At 39.6% G+C, this 23,924-nt stretch overlaps 1 protein-coding gene across 1 annotated transcript in view; it reads left to right on the forward strand.

Annotated features, from left to right (window-relative positions):
* Positions 1–9,009: 9,009 nt before the first annotated feature.
* The window catches only part of LOC102081166 (uncharacterized), a 16,742-nt gene continuing 1,827 nt past the window's right edge, over positions 9,010–23,924 (forward strand). The window contains exons 1-11 of the mRNA XM_019354145.2: positions 9,010–9,444; positions 11,072–11,440; positions 11,534–11,629; positions 11,935–12,168; positions 12,500–12,662; positions 12,752–12,811; positions 12,905–13,425; positions 21,172–21,447; positions 21,859–22,233; positions 22,312–22,407; positions 23,098–23,331. Coding sequence (XP_019209690.2) covers positions 9,109–9,444; positions 11,072–11,440; positions 11,534–11,629; positions 11,935–12,168; positions 12,500–12,662; positions 12,752–12,811; positions 12,905–13,425; positions 21,172–21,447; positions 21,859–22,233; positions 22,312–22,407; positions 23,098–23,331 — 2,760 coding nt within the window. The 5' untranslated portion in view covers positions 9,010–9,108. The remainder of the gene's footprint in view (positions 9,445–11,071; positions 11,441–11,533; positions 11,630–11,934; positions 12,169–12,499; positions 12,663–12,751; positions 12,812–12,904; positions 13,426–21,171; positions 21,448–21,858; positions 22,234–22,311; positions 22,408–23,097; positions 23,332–23,924) is intronic.

Genomic DNA, 23,924 nt, shown 5'->3' on the forward strand with positions numbered 1-23,924 from the left:
GTCTGACTGCCATTTGGTGGTGGGAACATATTCTTTGGTGCGTTTATGTGTTATGTTGAATAGGTTTGTGATCCATAAAAAACCAAAATGACTAGCTTAAGGAGACTCACGAGGTCTATAAGTATGATATTTGTGTTTGAGGGGTTGTTGCTTGATCTACATAGTGCTTTGATCCATTGTGATCCTAATTCATGAAGTTGTGACTAAAGGACAAGAATGACCATGAAACACATCAAATGTCAACAACAAGACAAAACAAAAAACAAAAAAACCTACTGAAAACAGAATTTATTAGGTTTGGGGTTTTTTTTAACTTAATTTAATTAGTTTTTTTTCTGATATTGTCAAATCTCTATTTTTACTTAATTGTAAATGATCTGATAATGATAGTACTACATGAAATGTGCACAGTATATTGGCGATGTGATTGAAAATGATCAAAGATAACTTATTAAGCAATAAAAGCATTAATTTCTGATAAATGTTCCCATTGTCCTTTCTTTTTTTTCAAACCTGTAATTTTCCCACATCTTAGTTTTGCTGTTGTGCTACACTTGCATGTTGTGATCAACAAGAGACACTGACCAAGACAAGGCTTTGATTAATGAGATGCCATTACCAGCAGTAACAGGGATTATGTGAACAAAGGACATTTAGATGGGCTAAAAATACTGCCAGAGTGTAGCCAACAAAGTGCAACAGCTGTATTTTCCTGGAACTTTGCCAGTGCCAAAACATGACCTGTTGTCATTGTAAATTTTTGAGTTTACTATCGCTTAAAGAGTGGAAGACTTATGACTTCCAAGGACTGTCAAAAATAAAATATTCAGAATTCTAACACTTCTAACACAGGAAGAATCCTCCGGCAGAACCAGGCTCAGGGAGGGGTGACCATCCACTGTGAAAAGTTGGGGGTGAGTGGAGGAAGATATGACAAAAGGCAAGCTTTGGAGAAGAGACAGATTAAAAATAACTAATGAGTAAATGCAGAGAAGTATATAAACAGTAAGTGAAAAGGGTGAGTGAAGAAGAAACACTCATGGGAATCCCCCAGTAGCCTAAGCGTAGCACAACAAAACTAATTAGGTTCACCTGATACAGCCCTAACTATATGCTTTATCCAAAAGAAAAGTTTTAAGCCTGATCTTAAAAGTAGAGATAGTGTCTCCTGAATCCAAACTGGACAGTGGTTCCATAGAGAAGACGGGCCTGAAAACTGGAGGCTCTGCCTCCCATTCTACAGGGTGGGCCATTTATATGGATACACCGTAATAACATGGGAATGGTTGATGATATTAAAGTCCTGTTTGTAGCACATTAGTATATGTGAGGGGGAAAACTCCTCAAGATAGGTGGTGACCATGGTGGCCATTTAGAAGTCGGCCATCTTGGATACAACTTTTGTTTTTTCAATAGGAAGAGGGCCATGTGACACATCAAACTTATTGGTATTGTCACAAGAAAAACAATGGTGTGCTTGGTTTCAACGTAACTTTATTCTTTTATGAGTTATTTACAAGTTTCTGACCACTTATAAAATGTGTTCAATGTGCTGCCCATTGTGTTGGATTGTCAATGCAACCCTCTTCTCCCACTCTTCACACACTGATAGCAACACCGCAGGAGAAATGTCAGCACAGGCATCCAGTATCCGTAGTTTCAGGTGCTGCACATCTCGTATCTTCACACCATAGACAATTGCCTTCAGATGACCCCAAAGATAAAAGTCTAAGGGGGTCAGATCGGGAGACCTTGGGGGCCATTCAACTGGCCTACAACGACCAATCCACTTTCCAGGAAACTGTTCATCTAGGAATGCTCGGACCTGGCACCCATAATGTGGTGGTGCACCATCTTGCTGGACAAACTCAGGGAACGTGCCAGCTTCAGTGCATAAAGAGGGAAACACATCATCATGTAGCAATTTCAAATATCCAGTGGCCTTGAGGTTTCCATTGATGAAGAATGGACCCACTATCGTTGTACCCCATATACCACACCAAACCATCACTTTTGTTGTGCCAACAGTCTTGGAGGGATCCATCCAATGTGGGTTAGTGTCAGACCAGGATGTTCGACTAATGCCACTCTCCAGTGACATGCGGCGAGTGCTACGCTGTGGGCTCTTGCTGAATGAAGCTAGGACAGCCACTGATGTTTCTTCATTAGTGACAGTTTTCTTGCGTCCACATTTTGGCAAATCCAACGCTGAACCAGTTTCACGAAACTTAGCAAGCAGTTTGCTAACTGTAGCATGGGAGATGGGTGGTCTCGCAGGCTGTCTTGCATTGAAATCTGCTGCAATGACCCGGTTACTGTGTTCACCAGATATCAGCACAATTTTGATCCGCTCCTCGTGTTAACCTCTTCGACATGTCAATGGCTGTGAACAAAGAGAAACTTGTAAATAACTCATGAAAGAATAAAGTTACGTTGAAACCAAGCACACCATTGTTTTTCTTGTGACATTACCAATAAGTTTGATGTGTCACATGGCCCTCTTCCTATTGAAAAAACAAAAGTTGTATCCAAGATGGCCGACTTCTAAATGGCCACCATGGTCACCACCCATCTTGAGGAGTTTGCCCCCTCACATATACTAATGTGCCACAAACAGGACTTTAATATCACCAACCATTCCCATGTTATTATGGTGTATCCATATAAATGGCCCACCCTGTACTTTTAAATACTCTAGGAACAGCAAGTAAGCCTGCAGTGTGAGAGCAAAGTACGGTACAATAAGGCCTTAAAGATAAGATGGGACCTGATTATACAAGTATATGCATGTATAATGTAAACAGAACTGGTCCTATCGCAGAACCATGTGGAAATCCATAATGTGAAGTAGACTCTCCATTTACATGAACAAACTGGAGACTAATAGATAGATATGACTGAAACCACTGCTGTGTAATACCTTTAATACCTACAACATGCTATAATCACTGTAATAAATTAACAGAGATGAGTTCACTGTCAGAGGCCATAAGAAGATCATTTATAACATTCACTAAAGCTGTTTGTGTACTGTAATGGGCTCTGATACCTGACTGCAACTCTTCAAATAAACAATTTCTCTGCAGATGATCTGTTAGCTGTTTTACTGCTCTTTCAAGAATTTTTGAGATAAAAGCAAGGTTGGAGATTGACCTGTAATCATAATTAGTTTACATACACATACAATTTGTCTTGTGGGATCAAACCTTCAGTCTGATCAGAGAGTTCTAAACTTCTACAAATTACTTTGTATTGTTCATTTAATTACAAACAGATTGGTGCTGGGTGATCTGTACCAGCATCCAGTTTACTTTAAAGTGAGCATCACTGAGGTTCCATTCAGTTCGCCAAGTTTTATCTCAGCACACAATTATGTGAAATATTTCATTTCATTCATAGTGTGCTTATAATTCAACATAACAGGTTTATTAAGATAGTCGGTGACAGGTTGAATCAAAAGGACTCACCAGTAATGATTATAATCCATGTTTTAACAAAATCTGAGGGTTAGTTTGTTGCTTCTAGATGCATTTTTTTAGCATATTATACATAACAGTTTTCCATAAGCTTCTCCAAAACCAGGGAGTACCATGCATTTATGTACAAGAAAACTGGAATGACTTATGTGAATTAATAAATTATTCCAAAAACACAGACAAGATCACTCAAGAACTAACACCAAATAGCAGGTGATCTGTCATTTGCTGCAAAATTGTATGGCTGCTCTGTGTCACAGGATGGACCCATGTTGTTTGGGTTTGTTTCTGCAAACAGCTCCCACTGCAACTTGCAACTCACTATTAAAATATATATTTCTTAAACAGCTAAAACCTCTACTGGTTATTTCATGGCATGCTTTTAACAAAGATGGTATTATTATTATTATTATTATTATTGTTAACAACAACAACAATAATAATAATAATAATATGGAAATATCTTCCTAATCTCTTAATAAGCAATGAACAACAAGTGAGACATTTAAGGAAACAAGATCTGAAGTGTGGAAGGAGGAAGAAAATGAAGCTCTTTAGGTAAAGTCAGATCAGCTGTGTTATTACCTGCCCACGCAATCTTTGGAAGAGAGGTTTTTAGATGTATTTAAGTTGCTTTCTAGTTTGCTTCGTTTATGATGCATGAGCGTATTTATTTAATGCTGAAAATGAAGTATCAGCTTTGATTTAGATATCATGAGCATATTTTTAGAGTAATGATTAATCATAAGTTTGTCTGATATAATTAACACACTAATTTTAAGAGTAATGAGAGTATTGCATATGTTTTCCTTCTTCAAACGTTATCAACCTAACTAAATAACTAATCGACTACTGCCAGTTGCATTAATGAGAAAATAAACATTTAGGAAGAAGATGAGCTGGTCCGCGCAGGTTGAGATCTTATATAACAAAGTCACGTATGTAATGTGTGGGCTATAAATCTCACCTGGTAGCCTACATCTGGTCTTTTCACATGATTCATGATCTATATTATATTGTAGCTCGAAGGTAGATAAGCACACTTTGTTTTTTGTGGGTTTGTCATCTTGCTTGTGACTTTAGCTGTGTCCCAAAATGTAGGCTGCATCCTTTGGAGGTCGCATTTGAAGGCCGATTACGTCACAGCCAGGCGACGAAGGCTGTCCCAATTCGTCGACTCCTTCAAATGCGGCTGACAAATGCGTCCTTCATTTCCCCGAATTTGAAGGATGGGTCGGGTGTGTCCTTTGTGGCCCACCATATCCCAGAATTCATAGCGCGGCCCAGCCAATTTCAGTTTCCAACAATGGCGGCCGCTACTAAGTTTTAATATTACTCTTATTAATCTTTCTGGGTCACAAAATAAACTTTTAACATATTTTCAGGTGAGAAAGTAGCTGTGTAAACTTCAAATATCTGCTTGGTTTATCAAGAAATCGCATATTTGCAAAAGTGCTCTGACGTTTTCAGAGACGTCTGTTGCCCACCTGATTGATAGCAAGCCGGGGGTTCAATGGTCACTCGAGCCGACGAGAGCAGCAGACTCCCGGCTTCATCGTTTTCAGACCCCAGCTGTCCTTCACCACTCAGGTTAAACATGATATATAAGTCACTCGGATAACTTAAAATGTAATTGTTTGGCTTTTTTTGGTGTTTTATTTGTTCCGGAGTAAATCGGTTTGGCTGAGATCAAAGTTATTAGATTAGATTAAATAAAACTTTATTAATCCATCGGGTGGGTTCCTCCGGGATTTTCACACAGCTGAATAAATGTCAAACAGAAAACTGATTAAACAGAAGTGTGAGATGGTCGAGAATTTACGCCAGTGTCCTGTTATATTTTAGATAGCAAGGAGCAGACGGCCGAGTTTATTAAACTCCACCGACACAGCGGCGACGCAGATCTGAAGGCTAGACCATCCCATTTCACAGCCTCGCACTTCCGGCCTTCTCGGTCTTCGAAGGACCCGGCCCACGTAGACCGCGAAGGCCGGGTCCTCCGAAGGATGCGGTCTACGTTTTGGGACACAGCTTTTATGTCAGATTGCACATTGTTGCCCTCCAAGGCTTTTATATGTCTTTCTCTGATGCTCACTTCCTCACCAGCTACGCTGACTGTGAGTTGGCTGGAGGTTCCACTTGCATTCTGTGACTATGACAGTTTTCAGGTGAGGTACCCAGTACCCAGAGATGTTTAGCCATAAGCTATATAAACTGACTTGGGACCTGTGAAGCTGGCTGGGTAGCCCATTAAGACTGTTGGTTAGTTGCATGCAGGTAAGTTTGCTGATTATTTCATTTGTGTGTTTCTTAAAGAGATTTACCTGTATTTTGTCAGGTATTGTGATTGAAGAGCAGAATTAGGTAAGAATTGTGTATACTGACTGCAAACAACTGCCTAATTATTGTTTGCAGTTTGTATAGAGTTGGCTTGTACTATATGTGGAGCTCAGCTCCAGGTGGACGATGGCCATGATTTCTGCCTCAACTGTTTGGGGGTGGATTATTTAAGGGACCCGTGCATTAACTGCAGCATGTTGCCACTTTTGGTGAGAGAAGAGAGGCTAATTCAGGTGGAAGGCCTACTTTTTGGAGAGTGGACCCATGGCGGCTTCCGAGGACGTATTGTCCCAGCTAGAAGGGAGGGTCCCACGGCAGCCTGTGCCACCTTACAATACTGTGATATCCTACACATACCTTCAGTGCACTGAGTGCAGCATTAACATTTATATCTTTACACTGACTCCATTAGTGACAGAAAAGCCGTAAAAGCACAGCTGCTTCCTTAAAAGAATGATCGAAATACCTCTGAAATAATTTTTGAGTACGCACCTGCTAGACCTCATATCACTGGAAACAAATCTATAAACAATACCGAACTAAACAGTGGAGAAGCATTTCACTTATTTCAGGTCTACTCAGCACTCCCCACTCTTTTGATTGCTTATTCACAATTACATTGGTTATTTCCTTTAATGTCTTATATGTAAAACTCTTGAAACTACAATTGCACATGACACATATGTCCTATAAACACACTTACATTTTTTTCCTAGCAGTAATTGAATAGTTGCATTCACCTCAAAAGTAATTACACATTAATCTGTTTTGCAATGGGAGCAAATGGCACGTAAAATGGCAGACTACAGGGACCACCTGACATTCAACCACAATGTAGACAAAACAGGATAACTTCTAAAAGTCTACAAATGTGATCTTCAGGTTTCTTCAGTATCCTTGGGGTGAAGGAAGGAGTAGCTTTTTCACCTCTACCATGTTGAGTGATGTCTTTCAAGACCTAATATAAGCAGTGTAGAAACCTGTGAGTGCAGCTGTTAAGCGATCTCATTAGACTTGTTTGACAATTATTTGCCAAATATTGTATGACTTGCACTGTTTGCATCTTGAAAGAAGTACCAAGTGCGTAGCTAGCATGACGGAGTTTCTGTACAGCTGGGTGGGTGCTATGATGTTACTGATAGTGAACTTTATTTAATTCATAAGGTTAGTTAGTAGAGTTGCCAACCGTCCTGTAAAAAGACGGAATCGTCCCGCATTCAGAGAAAATATTATGCGTTTCGTGTTGAGCTGAGAAGGGACTGAGTTTGTCCCGGACTTCAGCCAGGATGGAGAAAGACACAAAGCTGGATTTATTCTGTCTTTGCTGCACAGCTGCCTCTTCTCCTCTCATTCTCTCCCCCTCTCTCTCCTGTTGCTACTTCAATCATGAAACTGATCAATGATCAGCTGATCAGCTTTTCTCTCTTGTTTGTTTATCGCCCACTTTGCGCCAGAAAGAGGAAACCGCCGGATGTCGTGCTAAACAACAGCAGCACGTTTAAGCTTGATCAGCTGTTGTTAGAATTTATATTAATATTAATTTCTAGTATCAGCTGATGTTCGCTGAAGCCACAGCTGTAAAAGCTGCTGGTCATGATATTGGTTTGTATATGTGGTGAGAGGGAAACATGCAGATGAAACCAGGAGATGTCCTTACTGAATCATCAGAGCTGAACAGGTGATGGAGAAACAGGTTTACCTTTTAGGTGACATGAATGAGTTGAAGGGAAGTTATGAACTGTTTCTGAGAGACAAATAACACCAGCATCCTTTTCTAAGTAGCTGACAGCTGGTAACTGTGCAGGGGCGGGTCTAGCAAAGTTTTGCCAGGGGGCCAGGTAGGGCATTAACAGGGAAAGGGGGGCACAAAGAAATACTTTTCTTACTTATTCTCATTTAAAATGTCTCGCTTTTATTAAATAATTATCTGAATCTTACAACAAACGTTTTCATCTGATGTAAAATGTATTGAAATCCATTTTTGTACATAGTAATTTTTTTTAGGGTCCCATCATAATTTCTTCAGAAGTAGCTAAGTACTGTATATGATGCCAGTATTTTCCCACATTTTCTAGATACTGTACCAGTACTGTGTGTAAAATGCCATCAAAAAGTCAATGAAGTTTTATTCTTTCTCACCTGTCTTTCTGTCTCCTTTCACTTTTTAAAGGTTGCCATGTTAGAAAAAATATTTTGCCCTGCCATGCTGTTTATTGATGTGGCAAATGAATGGTTTATGAAAATATATCTAAATCTGTCATCAGTAATCAGTAATGATCATGTCTCACCTCTAGTCTTCTCTGTCTTAATTTCAGGTTTTCACCATGTGTTGTAGATAGTTCAGGAGGTTAACTCGACCAAGCAGTCTACTTTCGGGTACTGTTTAGAATACCAGAATAGGGAGGATGGTGTAGGTTTAAGTTTATTAGACTGATACATATATACCAACAAGACAGTGTACATCACTGTGACAACAGCGTTTGTTTTCATTCAAAGGATTTATGGTTTTTCCTATAATACCTGATGGGCCAGTCTCTAGTCAAAATGCCCGGGCCGATTTTCTGTCCCAGTCCAGCCCTGCACACAACAGAACCTCCCCTCTTCCTCGCTGGCTCCATATCTGTCAGTAGAAATATCAGTGGTTTGCTATCTGTCACCATCAAAACACTCCACAAATCTTGCGAATGATTCACTTCCTTAATAACCATTGAATCAGGTACCAAAGCAGTTAGGTTCTAAATGAAGCTTCGGACGTCACTGATCACGTGACTCTGGCTAAACGAAACAAGCTTCGACACAGTGCCTCTGAAGCAATGTGGTGATTTTTTTGACACACGCCCCGGAGCGTCAGCTTGGGCCATCACTACTTTGAAGCTTTGACACACAGGACACATCACTACTCACAAGTGAATTGCAGTATCTGTGACTATTTGCGGTACCTGTCATTGGATTGCACTTTTGAATTGGTGGGTCTCAAATTACAGCTAGGGTATTAGTTGAACATGTACTCAAGAGGATTAGGGCCACTGGGGCAAAAAATATGTGTATCGGAATTAATGGGTAAAAAAAAGTAACGTAAAAGTGAAAAAGGTATTAATCTTGTTTTTTTCCGGAATAGCAAAATGACTTGGCAACCAAATTTGTCTCGTTGAGTTGATTGTCCGTCTAGTTCACGTAGTCTGCTGCCGAACCTCGTATTTTCATTTTCTATACAAGTATTGTTTCCGTAATCTGCAGTTCAGCGGTGGCATCTGTTAGTTCGTAACTCCCACAGTATGTGAATTGTACAGTAATGATGAGTAAGAAACGCGCGTTTTTTGAAGCCCCGCCTCATGCTTCGCTGCTTTTTCAGAGAAAACGAAGTGTTCTTCACGTGGATTTCATCCAAATGGCAGAGAAACAGAAGCCGCAGTGTGGCGTCGAGTTAGAGCCGAATCAGTTTTACTGCTCGGTATGTCTGGACCTGCTCAAAGATCCCGTCACCATCCAGTGTGGACACACTTACTGCAGAAGCTGTATCGAGGGATGCTGGGACCAGGAATGTGAAAAGGGAACGTACAGCTGTCCTCAGTGTAGGGAGGCCTTCAGCCCAAGGCCTGTCCTCGGGAGGAACACCATGCTGGCTGAGGTGATGTATCCACGGTGCTGCTTTTGAAAATAAATAAATAAAATGACCATTTATTTGGAGTAGCAAGTTAACTAAAGTTCAAATACTCAGAGCTCAGAGAACTACTTAATGAGAAATGTTGTTCTTTTTTTTATTATTCTTTCTGATATTATCATTACCCAATTTCTAGTTTGGTTTCATTTACAACATTTATAAACAGGTTTTTAATAATAGTGTGGTGGTTTGCTTGGTTTGATTCTAGTCTGAGACACACCCCTTTGGGTTGAGTCAGGAAGGGCAGCTGGTATAAAACTGCCAAATAAAAAATGCAACCTTACCCACTGTGGCGGCCCATTGTGGTAACAGGTGAATCAAAAGTATCTCTTTCTCTCTCATATACACACCAGCTACCAACAGGCTGGACCATCTTTCTTTCTGAACTTCCTCCAGCAACACCGGCAACAATATTCTTCTGTAGTCTAATTTTGGTGAGCGTGTGTGAATTGTGGAGTTTTGTGTTCTTAGCTGTGGAAGTGGCTGTCAGTGTGGTCTTCTGCTGTTGCAGACCATCTGCTTAAAGGTTCAATACAGTGTACATTCAGAGATGCTCTTCTGCATATGTTGGTTTTAACAAGTGGTTATTTAAGTTACCGGTTTCTTCCTATCAGCTCGAAGTAGTCTGATCCTTCTCCTGTGATCTGGTATCAACAAGAAATTTTCTCCTACTGAATTGCTGCTCATTGGGTATTTTCTGTTTCTTGAACCATTCTCAGGTAAACCTTAGAGATGGTTGTGTGGGGAAAAATCAGTGTTTCTCTGAAATACTCAAGCCAGCCCATCTGGCACCAACCTAAACCAGGAAAGCGCTATACAAATACAGGCCATTTATGACTTACCAACCTTCAAATGTTCAAAACCACTTGAATCACCTTTCTTCCCCATTTTGGTGTTCAGTTTGAATTTCAGCAGGTTATCTTGACCATGTCTGCATGCCTAAATGCAGTGAGTTGCTGCCATCTGTTTAGTTGATTAGATATTTGTGTTGAAACGAGCAGATGAACAGATGCACCTCATAAAGTGTCCGATAGTCATAATTTTATATTTTCTTTAGCATGTCATTAGAGTTTCTAGTGGGTGTTTGCATTGTCTTCTCTTATTACCCCTAAAATATTTTAATGAATTACATTATCATCATAGCCCATGTTTTCTAAATGATATACGATACTGCAATCTTAAAATAAATAACACATTTTTCTATAGTTCAATTTCTATAGTTATATAGGCTGATGCAGGGGTCCCCAATCCCAGTCCACGAGGGCCGGTGTCCCTGCAGGTTTTAGATCTCACCCTGGGTCAACACACCTGAATCACATGATTAGTTCATTACCAGGCCTCTGGAGAACTTCAGGACATGTTGAGGAGCTAATTTAGCCATTTAAATCAGCTGTGGTGGATCAAGGACACATCTAAAACCTGCAGGGACACCGGCCCTTGTGGACTGGGATTGGGGACCCCTGGGCTAATGGAAGGTGTATTTGCTATTTGTGCACCTAATTGGGATGCTTTAGCTGACTTCATCCTCTTTCCATTCTAGTTTGATTCTGTTTGTCGTGCAAAACTTTTGACCGCTTTTATTTGATCACTGTAGGTTGTAGAGAAGCTGAAGAGGACAGTAGCCCAACAGGTCCGTCCAGCTTCTCCTCTTGCAGGACCAACAGACATTGCCTGTGATTTCTGTTGTGGGACCAGAAGAAACAAAGCCACCATGTCTTGCCTGACCTGCTTGGCATCGTACTGTCCGGCTCATCTTGAGCCTCACTACAGTTTTCCTGTGCTGAAGCCTCACCAGCTGGTGTCTGCTACAGTGCCATTAAAGGAAAAAATATGTGCAAAGCACAACAAGCTGATGGAGGTTTACTGTAAGACTGATCGAAGGTGTATCTGCTATTTGTGCACCATGGATGATCATAGGCGCCACTCAACAGTGTCAGCTGCAGCAGAAAGAGCTGCGGAGCAGGTAGAGACAAAAAGTTGGTGTCTGGAGAGCGGTTGAATTTTACTCCTGTGACTGAAATATTCACAATGACACATTCGTGGTTGCTTCTTACAGGTAACACTTGGTGAGATCCAGAGTGCAGTCAAGCTGAGATTCCAGGAGAGACAAGAGGAGCTGAATGAGCTTGTCCAAGCTGTGAAGGACTTCGAGGTTTGGAAATAAGCCTAGAAAACATGTATCTGTTCTGACCACAGCAGTGTCTTGTACAGGTTCTGACATCTGGCAGTGAGAGCTGATAATCATGATTGGTTATTTTATATTTAGACCATCAGCCCGTCTGTAATTGCACGACTTATTCCTGCATTTTGGTGTATTTAATACAGTGGTTACATTTGTTTAAATTTATTTTTTATTCATATATTTTTGCAGCAAAGGAGCAAAGTGAATTCAGAAAACCTTTTGATATGTTAAGTGATGTTTTAAACTGAACCTTCCTTTATATTATATATAAACAGATTTGTTGTCAGACTGCTGTGAAGTCCAATGACCAGCTCTTTGACAAGCTGATCTCCTCCATCCAAAAAAAACGTGCTTCAATAAAGGAGTTGATTGAAACTCGGCAGAAAACTGCAGTAGCTGAGACAGAAGATCTGCAGATGCAGCTGGAGGTGGAGATAGCCAAGCTGAGGAGAAGAGACGCTGACCTGGAGCAGCTTTCCCACACAGCTGACCATATTCATTTCATTCAGGTAAAAGTTGTGTGTTCTAGACCAACCCATCTTTCTTTTTATAATTGTCACCTAACACACTTTATTATTTCATTTCGGTATGACACAATCAGTGTTAAAGCATTCATCATCTATAGCTGCAAGACAAAAGTATTAGAAAAATCTTCTAGGGAACAATACATCCAAGCTTTAATTTCTGTGAAAGCAGCTGCCTGATTTGCACTACTTTGGAATATTGTGTGCCTCGTATACGGAAAGATATAAACATATAAACATAATGAATTGAGACAGAATGTTCCATGTAACATGCAGATAATATGTTTTCTGTTCTGACCTGTCATTTTTCCTCTAGATCTTCCAGTCTCTCTCCATCTCATGTGAATCGCAGGACCTGCCAAGAGGCGCTGTTGTTCGTCCTAAACGTTCAATGAAAACAGTGACTGACTGTCTATCTGACCTGACATATGACATGAAAAAGCTTCTGGAGACTACATGGCCGAAAATCTCTGCCACAGGTGCCTGAAGGAAATATTAAATACGTTGAGTACCAGTTCCTCTGTTGTCTGTAACATTTTATATATAAATATATTTTTTCCCCTGTTAGTGTCTGTTACAGATGTTGTGCTGCCACCTGTGCCAAAGACCAGGGAAGAGTTATTGCACTGTAAGTAAAACAGTTAGTACAGATCAGTATAACAAAGCTGTAATCACTTACGAAATACTAGAAGGCTGATGATATTCCTTGCTTGTCCATCAGATCACTGTCCTCTAACACTGGATCCCAACTCGGTCAACAGTTACTTGTACCTTTCATTAGATTCTCAACGAGTGACGAGTGGCTACTATGACTATTTTCATTCTCACTCGGACAGGTTTAGTAGTGTGAAGCAGGTGCTGTGCAGAGAGGGTTTAACAGGGCGGTGCTATTGGGAGGTCAGTTGGAGTGGTGGCGTCTGGTCAGTGGCAGCGTCTTACAAAAACATCAGCCGAACATCATCTGACTCAGAATTTGGGAAGAATGATAAGTCCTGGAGTTTGGAGTGCTCTGCAGACGGTTACACTTTCAGACATAACTCAGTAACCAGGGCGGTGTCAGGTCCTCGTACCTCTCAGATTGGAGTGTATCTGGATTACAAGTCAGGTACTCTGTCGTTTTACAGCATCTCTGACACCATGACTCTGCTTCACAAAGAGCACACAGTATTCACTCAGCCTCTCTTTCCTGGCCTTGGGCTGAAGGAATTAGTCTCTGGCTGTTATGCAGAAATGAAAAAGTTGTGATGCCAACTTTACAATGTCTTTCAAAACCTAATATCAGCAGTGTAGAAACCTGTAAGTGCTGCTGTTAAGTGAGCTCATTGAACCTGTTTGACACTTATTTACTAAATGCTGAATGACTCGCACTGTTTGGATGTTGAGAGGCGTGACAGGTGCTCCACTGTGACATAGGACATTGGAAGATTTTGTTGCTCTAATTAATCTATGTTTAACGGTTGTTTGTTTTTTAATATTGAGTTTAAATTGACTTTTTCACTTGCATGTACTTCATTGTTTTCTTTCCATTTTACCGTTTTAATACCTGGGGAGGGGGATTTCATAAGAAATTAAAGTTGACAACGTACTGCGCATAGGGCTTATTGTACTAATGATGACTGGGTTCAGATGAAGTCAGTTTTGCAGTCAGCTAAAGCTACAGAGATGCTGTTTTGCACTAGTGCACTATGACCAAAGTCTAGAAGATATAGGATAAAGGTTATTGTGACTTTGAGTCTTTTCCAAGGGTACTGCCCTCATTTCTCTAAGGTTTGCCAAATTGATGATTCTGTGTTTTTTATTTGGCACAGGTTTTCTACTGCTTTCATAGGATTCCTTTCCTGTTTATCTGAGCTTGTGCTAAAAATAAATAAATAAATGAATAAAAATGATTGCCAATATTTAAACTGTTGTGAGTCACTTGTTTGTCCATGATCTGTGTTACATCTTGTGATGCTGTGGGAGTGTGTGGGGTGTTTGCCCGCTCTCTCGGGCTGTGTCCCAATTAAGAGACCGCACGCTTCGGAGTACACACAGTACGCGTACTATGTACAGTGCGTACTATAAGTACGGGAAGTGCGGAAGTAAGAGGCTTGTGAAATGGAACGGTCTAGCCTTCGTCGCGCTGCTCAGGATGTCTAGCAACCTTGATACTAACCGTGAGAAATGTGTCATACAGCATTGTGTGACAGAAATGTACGAGGAAAAAATGTTTTTTTAGTCATTCATTTTTTTTCATGATATCACTTTGAGTATCTGAGGCTGAGACCACGGGAGTGTAACAAGAGGATTGTTGGGCTTCATTTCTGTACTGAACAGTCATTTCAAGATTAGTAAATAACAATTAGCTAATGTTATTCATGAGACTAAAGTCATCTTACTTTGGTAATGTAAATACAATTGGGTCAATATTACAGTTGTCAGATTATGATGTATAAATATTACAGGATATATTACAGCAGTGAGTTTGACAATGTATATATAGATGTATTATATATAATAGACAAATATTGTTAGTTTAATATGTTGGCATACATATGTGTAAAAAGGAAATGTACGAGCTGTGATAACTGTTTCTGATAGAATGAAGAGTAGACTGATATATTAAATATTCCTTTATTGGGTGAGAAAATCAGACCATGTCATAACTGCTTTAAGTCATACAGAATAGATCAGAGCCTTAAACAGGCTGACTGCTGCTAAATGGGTCAAACTGGGCAGAATGTAAACAAACACATAACATCCTTATAGAATATGATGTAACACTATAGATCAACTTACCTCAGAATATATAAAGCATATAAACAGTTACAGCAATATGATGCAACAAACACAGCAGTGCTACTAATCCAAAATACTCAAAGCTTCATAGAACTGAAACAAACATTTATTTTTAGCTCCATTCTGCTGCTGATACATACTTTAGGTTTCTGAATATTAAACTTGTTGCTGCCTTTCATAGTGTGTAACTTGAAGGCCCTGAGTACTTTCTCCCACACTGAAAACACTGGAATGATCAAATTATTTGAACATTACCTAATAAGACTGATTCAGGACAGACAATTAGTTCTTTTAAACTTTTCTAGCAGTCCTTCACAAACAGGGAACAGTCTGTCTATTCTCTCCATCTGTCAGCTGCTGCTGGCTCTTCCTCCTCCTCTTCCTCACACACTGCTGAGTTTGTCCTGGTGGATCATCAGGGGTGCAAAGCCTCACAGATGATGTGCAGCAGTGGGTCCCTCAGTCTGTCCTCACTCTGGACACTTGCAGTCGTCACACATGGAAATCAAATGTGTGATAAGCTGCAGGATTCAAACACAAGTGTAACTTATAAATACATGTTCATACTTTTATTACACCACCGAACAGAGGCAGCAATATAACATAGCTAACATTAACAGTGCAGTGAATCCTGCTTGTGCCGTCATATTCAGGACTGCAAACCGAGCAGCATCACTGACTTTCAGCTTGTTGTGTTTGTGGATTTATGACTGACTTTAATTACCCATAAAATCATCACATCTCTGTAAGATTAAGGTCAACTATTGAACGGCGTATATTTTAAAGTAAAGGCTTTAAAACAAAGTAAACGCTGAAAGTACAAACATCGCTAATGTCACATAACTTTGCCGGCATGTGGCCAACAGTAATGTTTTAATGTTTTTCATTATTAAACATTTGCACATAAGTGCCATAATATTCAGTACTTCCTTTTGAAAGTTTACTCTTTGGCCGCCCCGCTTCCACTTCTTTGAAGTGTCTCCCAGTCCCAGTACACTTGTTAGCATGTTTTGGTTCGTCAACTGGTCCGTCGGGTTATTGTCTCCACAGAAACATTTCCGTTGTGTCTTTTGTGCTTTTGCAGCTGTTTTTCTTTTTGCAGCTGTTTTCTGAAGTTGCAGTCCGTTTGCCTCTCAGGGCCACCGTATCTAATCCCATAAAAAGGAGCCTCAATGAGCAGGGTCTTGTAATTACAGTGTGGCACCACTAGATATCAGCAGATTACAGGGTTTCTTTTCCCCAGACATAATTATGTTAAAACTTTCTGTGCCGAGATCTCATCCAGTTCAGTAAAAAAAAAGTAACTTTTCTACTATTAAAGTTATTTTTTTCTCTCTTTAACTATTAAGGTTTTCTTACTGTAAGGTTTATATTAAAACTAGCAGTAGCACTCACTGGCCTATTTATTAGGGACACACAGCGGTGTGACTGTGACATAGAGATGAAAAAAAACTTCAAAAATTGAGACTGTTTGGTTAAATTACATCTCTGCCTTGTATTACTTGAAGTGCCAGGTTGCTTTCTCTAAAAGTCTGGTCATTAGTGAAAGGCTACTGTGCAAATATTTACACTGATTTTATCCCAGTGTCAGTCACATTGTGTCTTTTCTTCATACTGTAGGTATGAGTCTGAAGGTGCAACCACAAATAAAAATTCCTTTGGTTTTGATGAATTAATTCTAGGTTTATGAGAACAGATTAGTTTGCTGGATGATGTAAATTACATACTAATCAATGTATATTCATAATTACAATACTGTACTTAAAAAAACAACAACAACAAAAAACTACTGACGTCTATCTTTTATTTTTAAAAACTGAAAGAATGAGGTCTTTATTTCTTTATGTGTACATTTCTGTACATGTGCAAGATGAAATTATTTTGGCCAGAGCCTATTAGGTCTTTCTCTTAGATAGTCACACCCATGTGTGCACACATATCAAAGTTCACAACTTACAGCACTAGAAAACAAGCAAGTTTTGATTCTGAGGAAGGTTCAGAGGAGGTTGGAGATTGTTACCATCATGGGCTCATCCGGTCAGGATGAGAATGAACAGTCAGCAATCACTTACAGGTTTTAGCGTTTTATTGAATAATGGGTAAAGGAAAGACACGTGGACTGCCATCTCTGAAAGGTAGTGATGGCCCGCTTGAAGCTGACGCTCTGGAGCGTGTGTCGAAAAAAACAACACACTGGTTCAGAAGCACTGTGTCGAAGCTTGATTCGTTTGGCTAAATTCACGTGACCAGTGACGTCCGAAGCTTCATTTCGCACATAACTGCTTCGGTACCTGGTTCAAATGGATATAAGGAAGTGAATCATTCACGGGATTTGTGGAGTGTTTTGATAGTGAGAGATTGCAAACCACTGATAGTTCTATTTCGAGAAACGGAGCCAGGGAGGAAAATGGGAGGTTTTGTGGTGTGTGGGAGTAGGGGAGACCGGGGATAGTTGTAACATTTTTGACATTTCTGTCTGTAAATTGGAGCTGTTTTAAGGTAGTGGGTAGTGGTACTAACCCATAGTCTGGGTTAGTTGTAACATATCCGGGGGTGAAATGTAACACAATGAAATAAGGGTACTGACAAAACATTAACATGTAATCTTTTTTATTCAACACATGAATGCACTTAGAGCCATTTATGTAGCTATGTGTGTGTGACAGAATGCAGAAATCTAGCTTTTGAACATATTCCAACCCCCCAAAAAAGACAAATTATGGAATTTTCTGCAACTGAATATTTCATTAATTTTGGTTGGTCGTCCTTGAGTTTGGCCTCATTGGCTCAGTGGGCATTATAACCTACAACTCTTGCACCAACTTTTGAACATAACAATGAAGCTGAAAAAATGTAGTTGTGCACCAGCATCGCAATTCCATTACTTTTTATCATGGCTTACCTTGGTGTGGTTTGCAAAGTGCTTCAGAAAGATGAGGAAATCTGTTTCTTGCACCCATCCTGATTTATTTCCACTACCAATACTTCCTACTGGTCCATCTCTGACACAGAGGTCTGCATAATGCATGTGTGGGAACACAAACAGTGGTTGTGTTGCCAATGGCATTAACCGCATATACAAAGGCGACCAGTGAACCTCTCTCTGCTGATGTCGTTGCCCCAACTTGTTTAATATAAGTTAAAGCAGGGGTGTCCAAACTTTTTTCACTGAGGGCCACATACATAAAAATATAGGAGGGGCCGGGCCACTTACTAGAAATTAGGTATATAACCTTAACTGTAGCGTATTAAAGTTAGAAAAATCATTTAAAAGTGGTCAAATGTGTTATATTGTTGAATATAATCAAAGACAAAACTGCCTTCATCACAGCTTTTGTTGGGATTTAGAGATTCTTTTATTGCTGCCATATACTCTGCCTTATGATAAATGCATTAATAACATGTTCTACAGTATTATTTTATCAGTAATATTGTTTACAGGGTTCATATTGCATTGAATATGTTTGTCATTACACTGACCTTTCTATTTACAGGTGTAGTTATGATCAGTTTATACACATTGCATATCTGTGCTTGTTTAGAGTTGATGTTCTATCCAAGAGGGTCTTAAGCTTCACTGGTGAGAGTGTCCAGGTGATACATGTTGAGGGAAGATGAGAACATAGCAGGTTAATTGCATGCATGCTTACAATACACATAAATCTAGTAGCAGGCCTGAGCGAAGGCCCAAGTGTCTTCTGCTTCTTATTTGAGACCTGCGCCAATTCTGTCTACTTAGTGATTGAGGACGAGGGTCCATTATTAGCCCTTAGAGGCCCTGAAGCTTGAAGTTATTACCTTAAAAGGAAGGTGTTATCAAAAAGAGAAGTTATATGTCTGTTTATAGTTATTAGAGATGTACAAGATGTACCCTTGTCTGTAAACAATGACTGGACATAATGTATTTTTGACCTGTATTGACGTGTATGTGGGGGTGTGATCCTCTATGCTATAAAACCAGAACTCAGTGTATTTTTGTCAGAGCAAAACAGGCCATATGCTGATGGTTGTTCTCCGTTGTCAATAAACTCATCGTTTGATTGCACTTTTCTGGGCCTCCGTCGTTTGTTGTCTGGTCTGCAGTTGATCGATCTCGCTTCACTTTCCATAAATGGATCTTTATTGATTTATTCAGAAAAAGCTTTGGTAGCTCATTCTCAGAACAGCAGCCTCAGATTTCTTCTTAGACAGAAGATTTACAGCACAGAGAAAAAAGAATAAAAATGGGACGGGTACATTTCAAGCTTGTTATTTAAGTTCTTAGGCTTAGCAACACACCTATTAACGTTCGTTTGAAACGGTTATCAACATTAACAGACTGCCATGAACTAGCTAACATTACAGCCAACGGCTAAAACATTAGCACTAAAGACCTACACAGAATATATCCCCATACATACAAATAACATAATTTAAGTTTGATGAATTTAACTGCAAAGCAGATAATGCTATTAGAAATTGAAATAAAGTAGAAAAACTTACTTTTTGGCATACAAATTACTTTTTTTCGTGTTAAATTGTCTGTGTTTGACAAAATGTGCAGATTTTTTTTACATGTGATAGCAGAACTGAATTGGCCACGCACAGGATGAATCACATCATTTGAAACTTAGCCCTGATTGGAGAAATTGGAAGTGTTACAACTGACCCACGTTACAACTATCCCTGGTCTCCCCTATTTTGAGTTGATTTTGGTCAATTTATTTTATCTGAAAAAGTGAAAAACTTGAAATGTCCAAAATCATCTTCTCATAATATAAATATCATTACAGTATATGATATTAGAAACGCTTCCATTTGACTTAAAGCTAATAAAAACAAAAAAATGTATTTTAAAGTATATGTAAATTAAATTGCTGCACATTTTAGAAAATCATTTTGTTTATTCTTTTTAGGTGATAGTCTGTACTGCATATCTATCAACTTGCAGTGTAGTTTCTGCACTCCAGCCTCTTCTGTTCCATGCAAGAGGATTTTCTCTCAGGCAGGAGAAATTATCTCCAAGAAAAGAAACAGACTCAGCCATCGCACAGTAAAACAAATTCTCTTAGTAAATAATATAAAATGAAAAAGGGCTACCTTAAATGGATCATGTTTTTACTTTGCACTGCACTTTGCAGTTCATGAGTTGGGGTGGGTTTTGATTATCGATTTTCTGATTACAATCGATTCTAAATTGAATAAAGTTATATTGATTCATTAAAGTCCTGAATCGATTTTGAAATATAAATTTATTTTGCCTGAAACGCCAGAATCTCAGGTTAAACCTCATGAAATTTTGTCAAACACCAAACAGCTAAAACAGTAAATGAGAGCAGGTTTACGGATTCTGCATAAAAACGTACACACAGAGCGCGGACACGACGCATCAGAATCAGATTTTGATGTGTCGGCGGGTTAGCGCTCTGTGTTTAACTCTTTTTTTTCCGCTAGATTCTGCAGCTGCAGGTTTCATCAATCTCCAAACAAAATTGACTGAACCTCCAGCAAAAGAAGATCCAAACCACACTTCACATTTCGCTTCATATAAACATCGTCATGAATTCCCTCTTATCTTTTCTGTTTTGCTTCCACCACTCTAAAATCACGCTTCATGCACAGCTCTCTCTCTCTCTCTCTCTCTCTCTCTCTCTCTCTCTTAGTGTACTTCAAGAACAGTTTCCCATCTACAAACCTCTGTTTTCTGCATTTTTCGCTTACTTATTATCCTTATTATCCACCGGCCTACCTTTATTTACTAAGTCTCATTTCTGCTGTTCAATACTGAAGAAATTTAAGCATTTTACAATCATGCGAAATTGCAAAATGCTTATGTATTTTCATTTCATAATGTCTGTAGTGTATTGCCTCACTGGGAAATGAGGTTAGCAGTGACAACAAAACAGGAATAATATCAACAAGAGGAGAAACACCAAAATTACCAGCTTCTCAGCTGTCCCCATACGTTAGTGTATGTATTTCTTTTTTAACATTGACATTAACTTTGTAAATTATTTTAGTGTAATTATGGTTAAAAAATAAATAAATAAATAAATAAATACATTAAATTTGCAGGGAACAGTGGGTTTTGTTTGCTTTTTATTTTTATATTTGTCATTATTTTATTTATTTAAAGTGACGTTAACAAGCTGTCGCACAGTAATTGGTTTAAAATCTGCAGAAGTTGAAACCCCGCCCCACATTTCCCTGCTTTTCCCTGCAATTACTTAAAAACCCCGCTGTGCACCTGTGGACTTCATCCAAATGGCAGAGAAGTGGCAGCAGCAGCAGCGTGCCGTCGAGTTGGACCTGTATCAGTTTTACTGCTCGGTATGTCTGGACCTGCTCAAAGATCCCGTCAGCATCCAGTGTGGACACACTTACTGCAGAAGCTGTATCGAGGGATGCTGGGACCAGGAAAAAGAGAAGGGAACGTACAGCTGTCCTCAGTGCAGGGAGACCTTCACCCCAAGGCCTGTCCTCGGGAGGAACAACATAGTGGCTGAGGTGATGTATCCACGGTACTGCTTACAAAAAAAAAAAAAGGTAAACACATTTACACCTACCGGTCACGTGGTTAGTCCCGTGTTTGACCCACTCCTTTCTTTAGACCTGCTTTAATTCTTCGTGGCCCAGATTCAGCAAGGTGCTGGAAACATTCCTCAGTGTTTTTGGTTCAGCTTTTCTACACAGGATCACACAGTTGCTGCAGATTTGCCTTTAAAGTGATTTAAACTTTATGCCATGATCAGCAGCTATCTCTCAGATAAGCTCATCTCTGTTTTTTCCATTGGATTTTCTACAGTTCCAAAGGAAATACACAATTGGGATGCTTTAGCTGACTTCATCCTCTTTCCATTCTAGTTTGATTCTGTTTATCGTGCAAAACTTTTGACCGCTTTTATTTGATCACTGTAGGTTGTAGAGAAGCTGAAGAGGACAGTAACCCAACAGGCCCGTCCATCTTCTCCTCTTGTTCCTGCAGGACCAACAGACATTGCCTGTGATTTCTGTTGTGGGACCAGAAGAAACAAAGCCACCATGTCTTGCCTGACCTGCTTGGCATCGTACTGTCCGGCTCATCTTGAGCCTCACCACAGTTTTCCTGTGCTGAAGCTTCACCAGCTGGTGTCTGCTACAGTGCCATTAAAGGAAAAAATATGTGCAAAGCACAACAAGCTGATGGAGGTTTACTGTAAGACTGATCAAAGGTGTATCTGCTATTTGTGCACCATGGATGATCACTGGTGCCACTCAACACTGTCAGCTGCAGCAGAAAGAGCTGCTGAGCAGGTAGAGAGAAGTAAAAAAAACTATCATGAATCTGGAGTGTTTGAATTTTTCTCTGATCCTGCGGGTTGCTACTTGCAGGGACAACTTTTTCTGAGTCACAGTGCAGTTAAGCGGAAATCCCAGGAGAGACAAAAAGAGCTGAATGAGCTGGTCCAAGCTGTGAAGGACTTCAAGGTGTGGAAATAAGACTAAAAAACAAATATCTCTACTGACCACAGTGCTGTCTAGTACATGTTGTGCTTTGTGGTAGTGTAAACTCATAAATTACTTGGTTAAATTCCAACTACTGCCTTCAGATGAATACAGCTTTAATAAGAATAACTGCCTCCTTGATATGCTTTATACTGTAACGTGAAGACCCTACAATCATACAGAGATGATTCATACGAGTTATACGAATTATTTTCTGTTAAGAGCATTAACGGGCTTTATGCCTGTATTTTCACTGTACCTAATACAAGAGATTCAGCCAGCAACTGGAATTGGCTGACAGTGGCCCATTTCATCTGTGTGCAACAGGCACATAGCTGCATGTACACTTTGAGATATTGTTTACATGGAAACTTTTCACAGTGAGTGAAGATGGAAAGTAAACTGCAGATGAACCACGACAAAACATTTTTAGCAACAAACCTAATTGGTCACTTAAAGGACAACATGAGTCAAAATAAAGCTCTCCAGAAAACACTTGGAGTAAAAATCAGAAATTAAAATCCATCAATGAGACACTAACTATTACATATTTACTAAATATATTGGCTACATTTTCTTTTCTTTATATTGGTTTATGAATTTTGCCTCAGTTTTCTAAATTCGCCTCCAAAAAGTATTTTTCCTAATCTAAACCTTCTTTGTATAAAACAGGTTTGTTGTCAGACTGCAATGAAGTCCAAAGACAAGCTCTTTAATGAGCTGATCTCCTCCATACAAAAGCAACATACTTTAATAAAGCAGCTGATTGAAGCTCGAGAGAAACTAGCAGTTGTTCGCGCAGAAGCTCTGCAGCTGCAGCTGGAGGAGGAAATCGCCAGGCTGAAGAAAAGAGACGCCGACCTGGAACAGCTTTCTCATACACAAGATCACATTCATTTCATTCAGGTAGGAAATGTGTCTCTTGTGTTGTAGGCCAACCCAATGTTTCTTTCTAAAATTCTGTCACTGTTTAGACCAGGGGTGGGCAATCTCAGTCCACGAGAGCCGGTGTCCCTGCAGGTTTTAGATGTGTCCCCGAACCAACACAGCTGATTTAAATGGCTAAATTAGCACCTCAACATGTCCTGAAGTTCTCCAGAGGCCTGGTAACGAACTAATCATGTGATTCAGGTGTGTTGACCCAAGGTGAGATCTAAAACCTGCAGGGACACCGGCCCTCGTGGACTGAGATTGCCCACCCCTGGTTTAGACTCTATATTTAATTCATCGTTTTATAACCAAAAAAACTTCACATCTGAATTAAATTTGAATTAAAATGTGTTGCTGTGCTGCGAATGTTCATAATGAATATGAGCATGTTTGTTTTTTGTTTTTTTTTTTGGTTTTTTTTGTTTTGTTTTTTTTTTTTGTTTTGTTTTTTTTAAATCCCATCCACATGTAAACGCCACAAACAAAGGAAAAGCTGCTAGGAACATGCCAAAGCAACAGGTGGCAATATATTCCTAACAATGTAGAAACGTTGTCCAATCAGAAGTCTA

Source organism: Oreochromis niloticus, linkage group LG3 (genome assembly GCF_001858045.2).
Source record: "Oreochromis niloticus isolate F11D_XX linkage group LG3, O_niloticus_UMD_NMBU, whole genome shotgun sequence".
Taxonomy (NCBI): Eukaryota; Metazoa; Chordata; class Actinopteri; order Cichliformes; family Cichlidae; genus Oreochromis; species Oreochromis niloticus.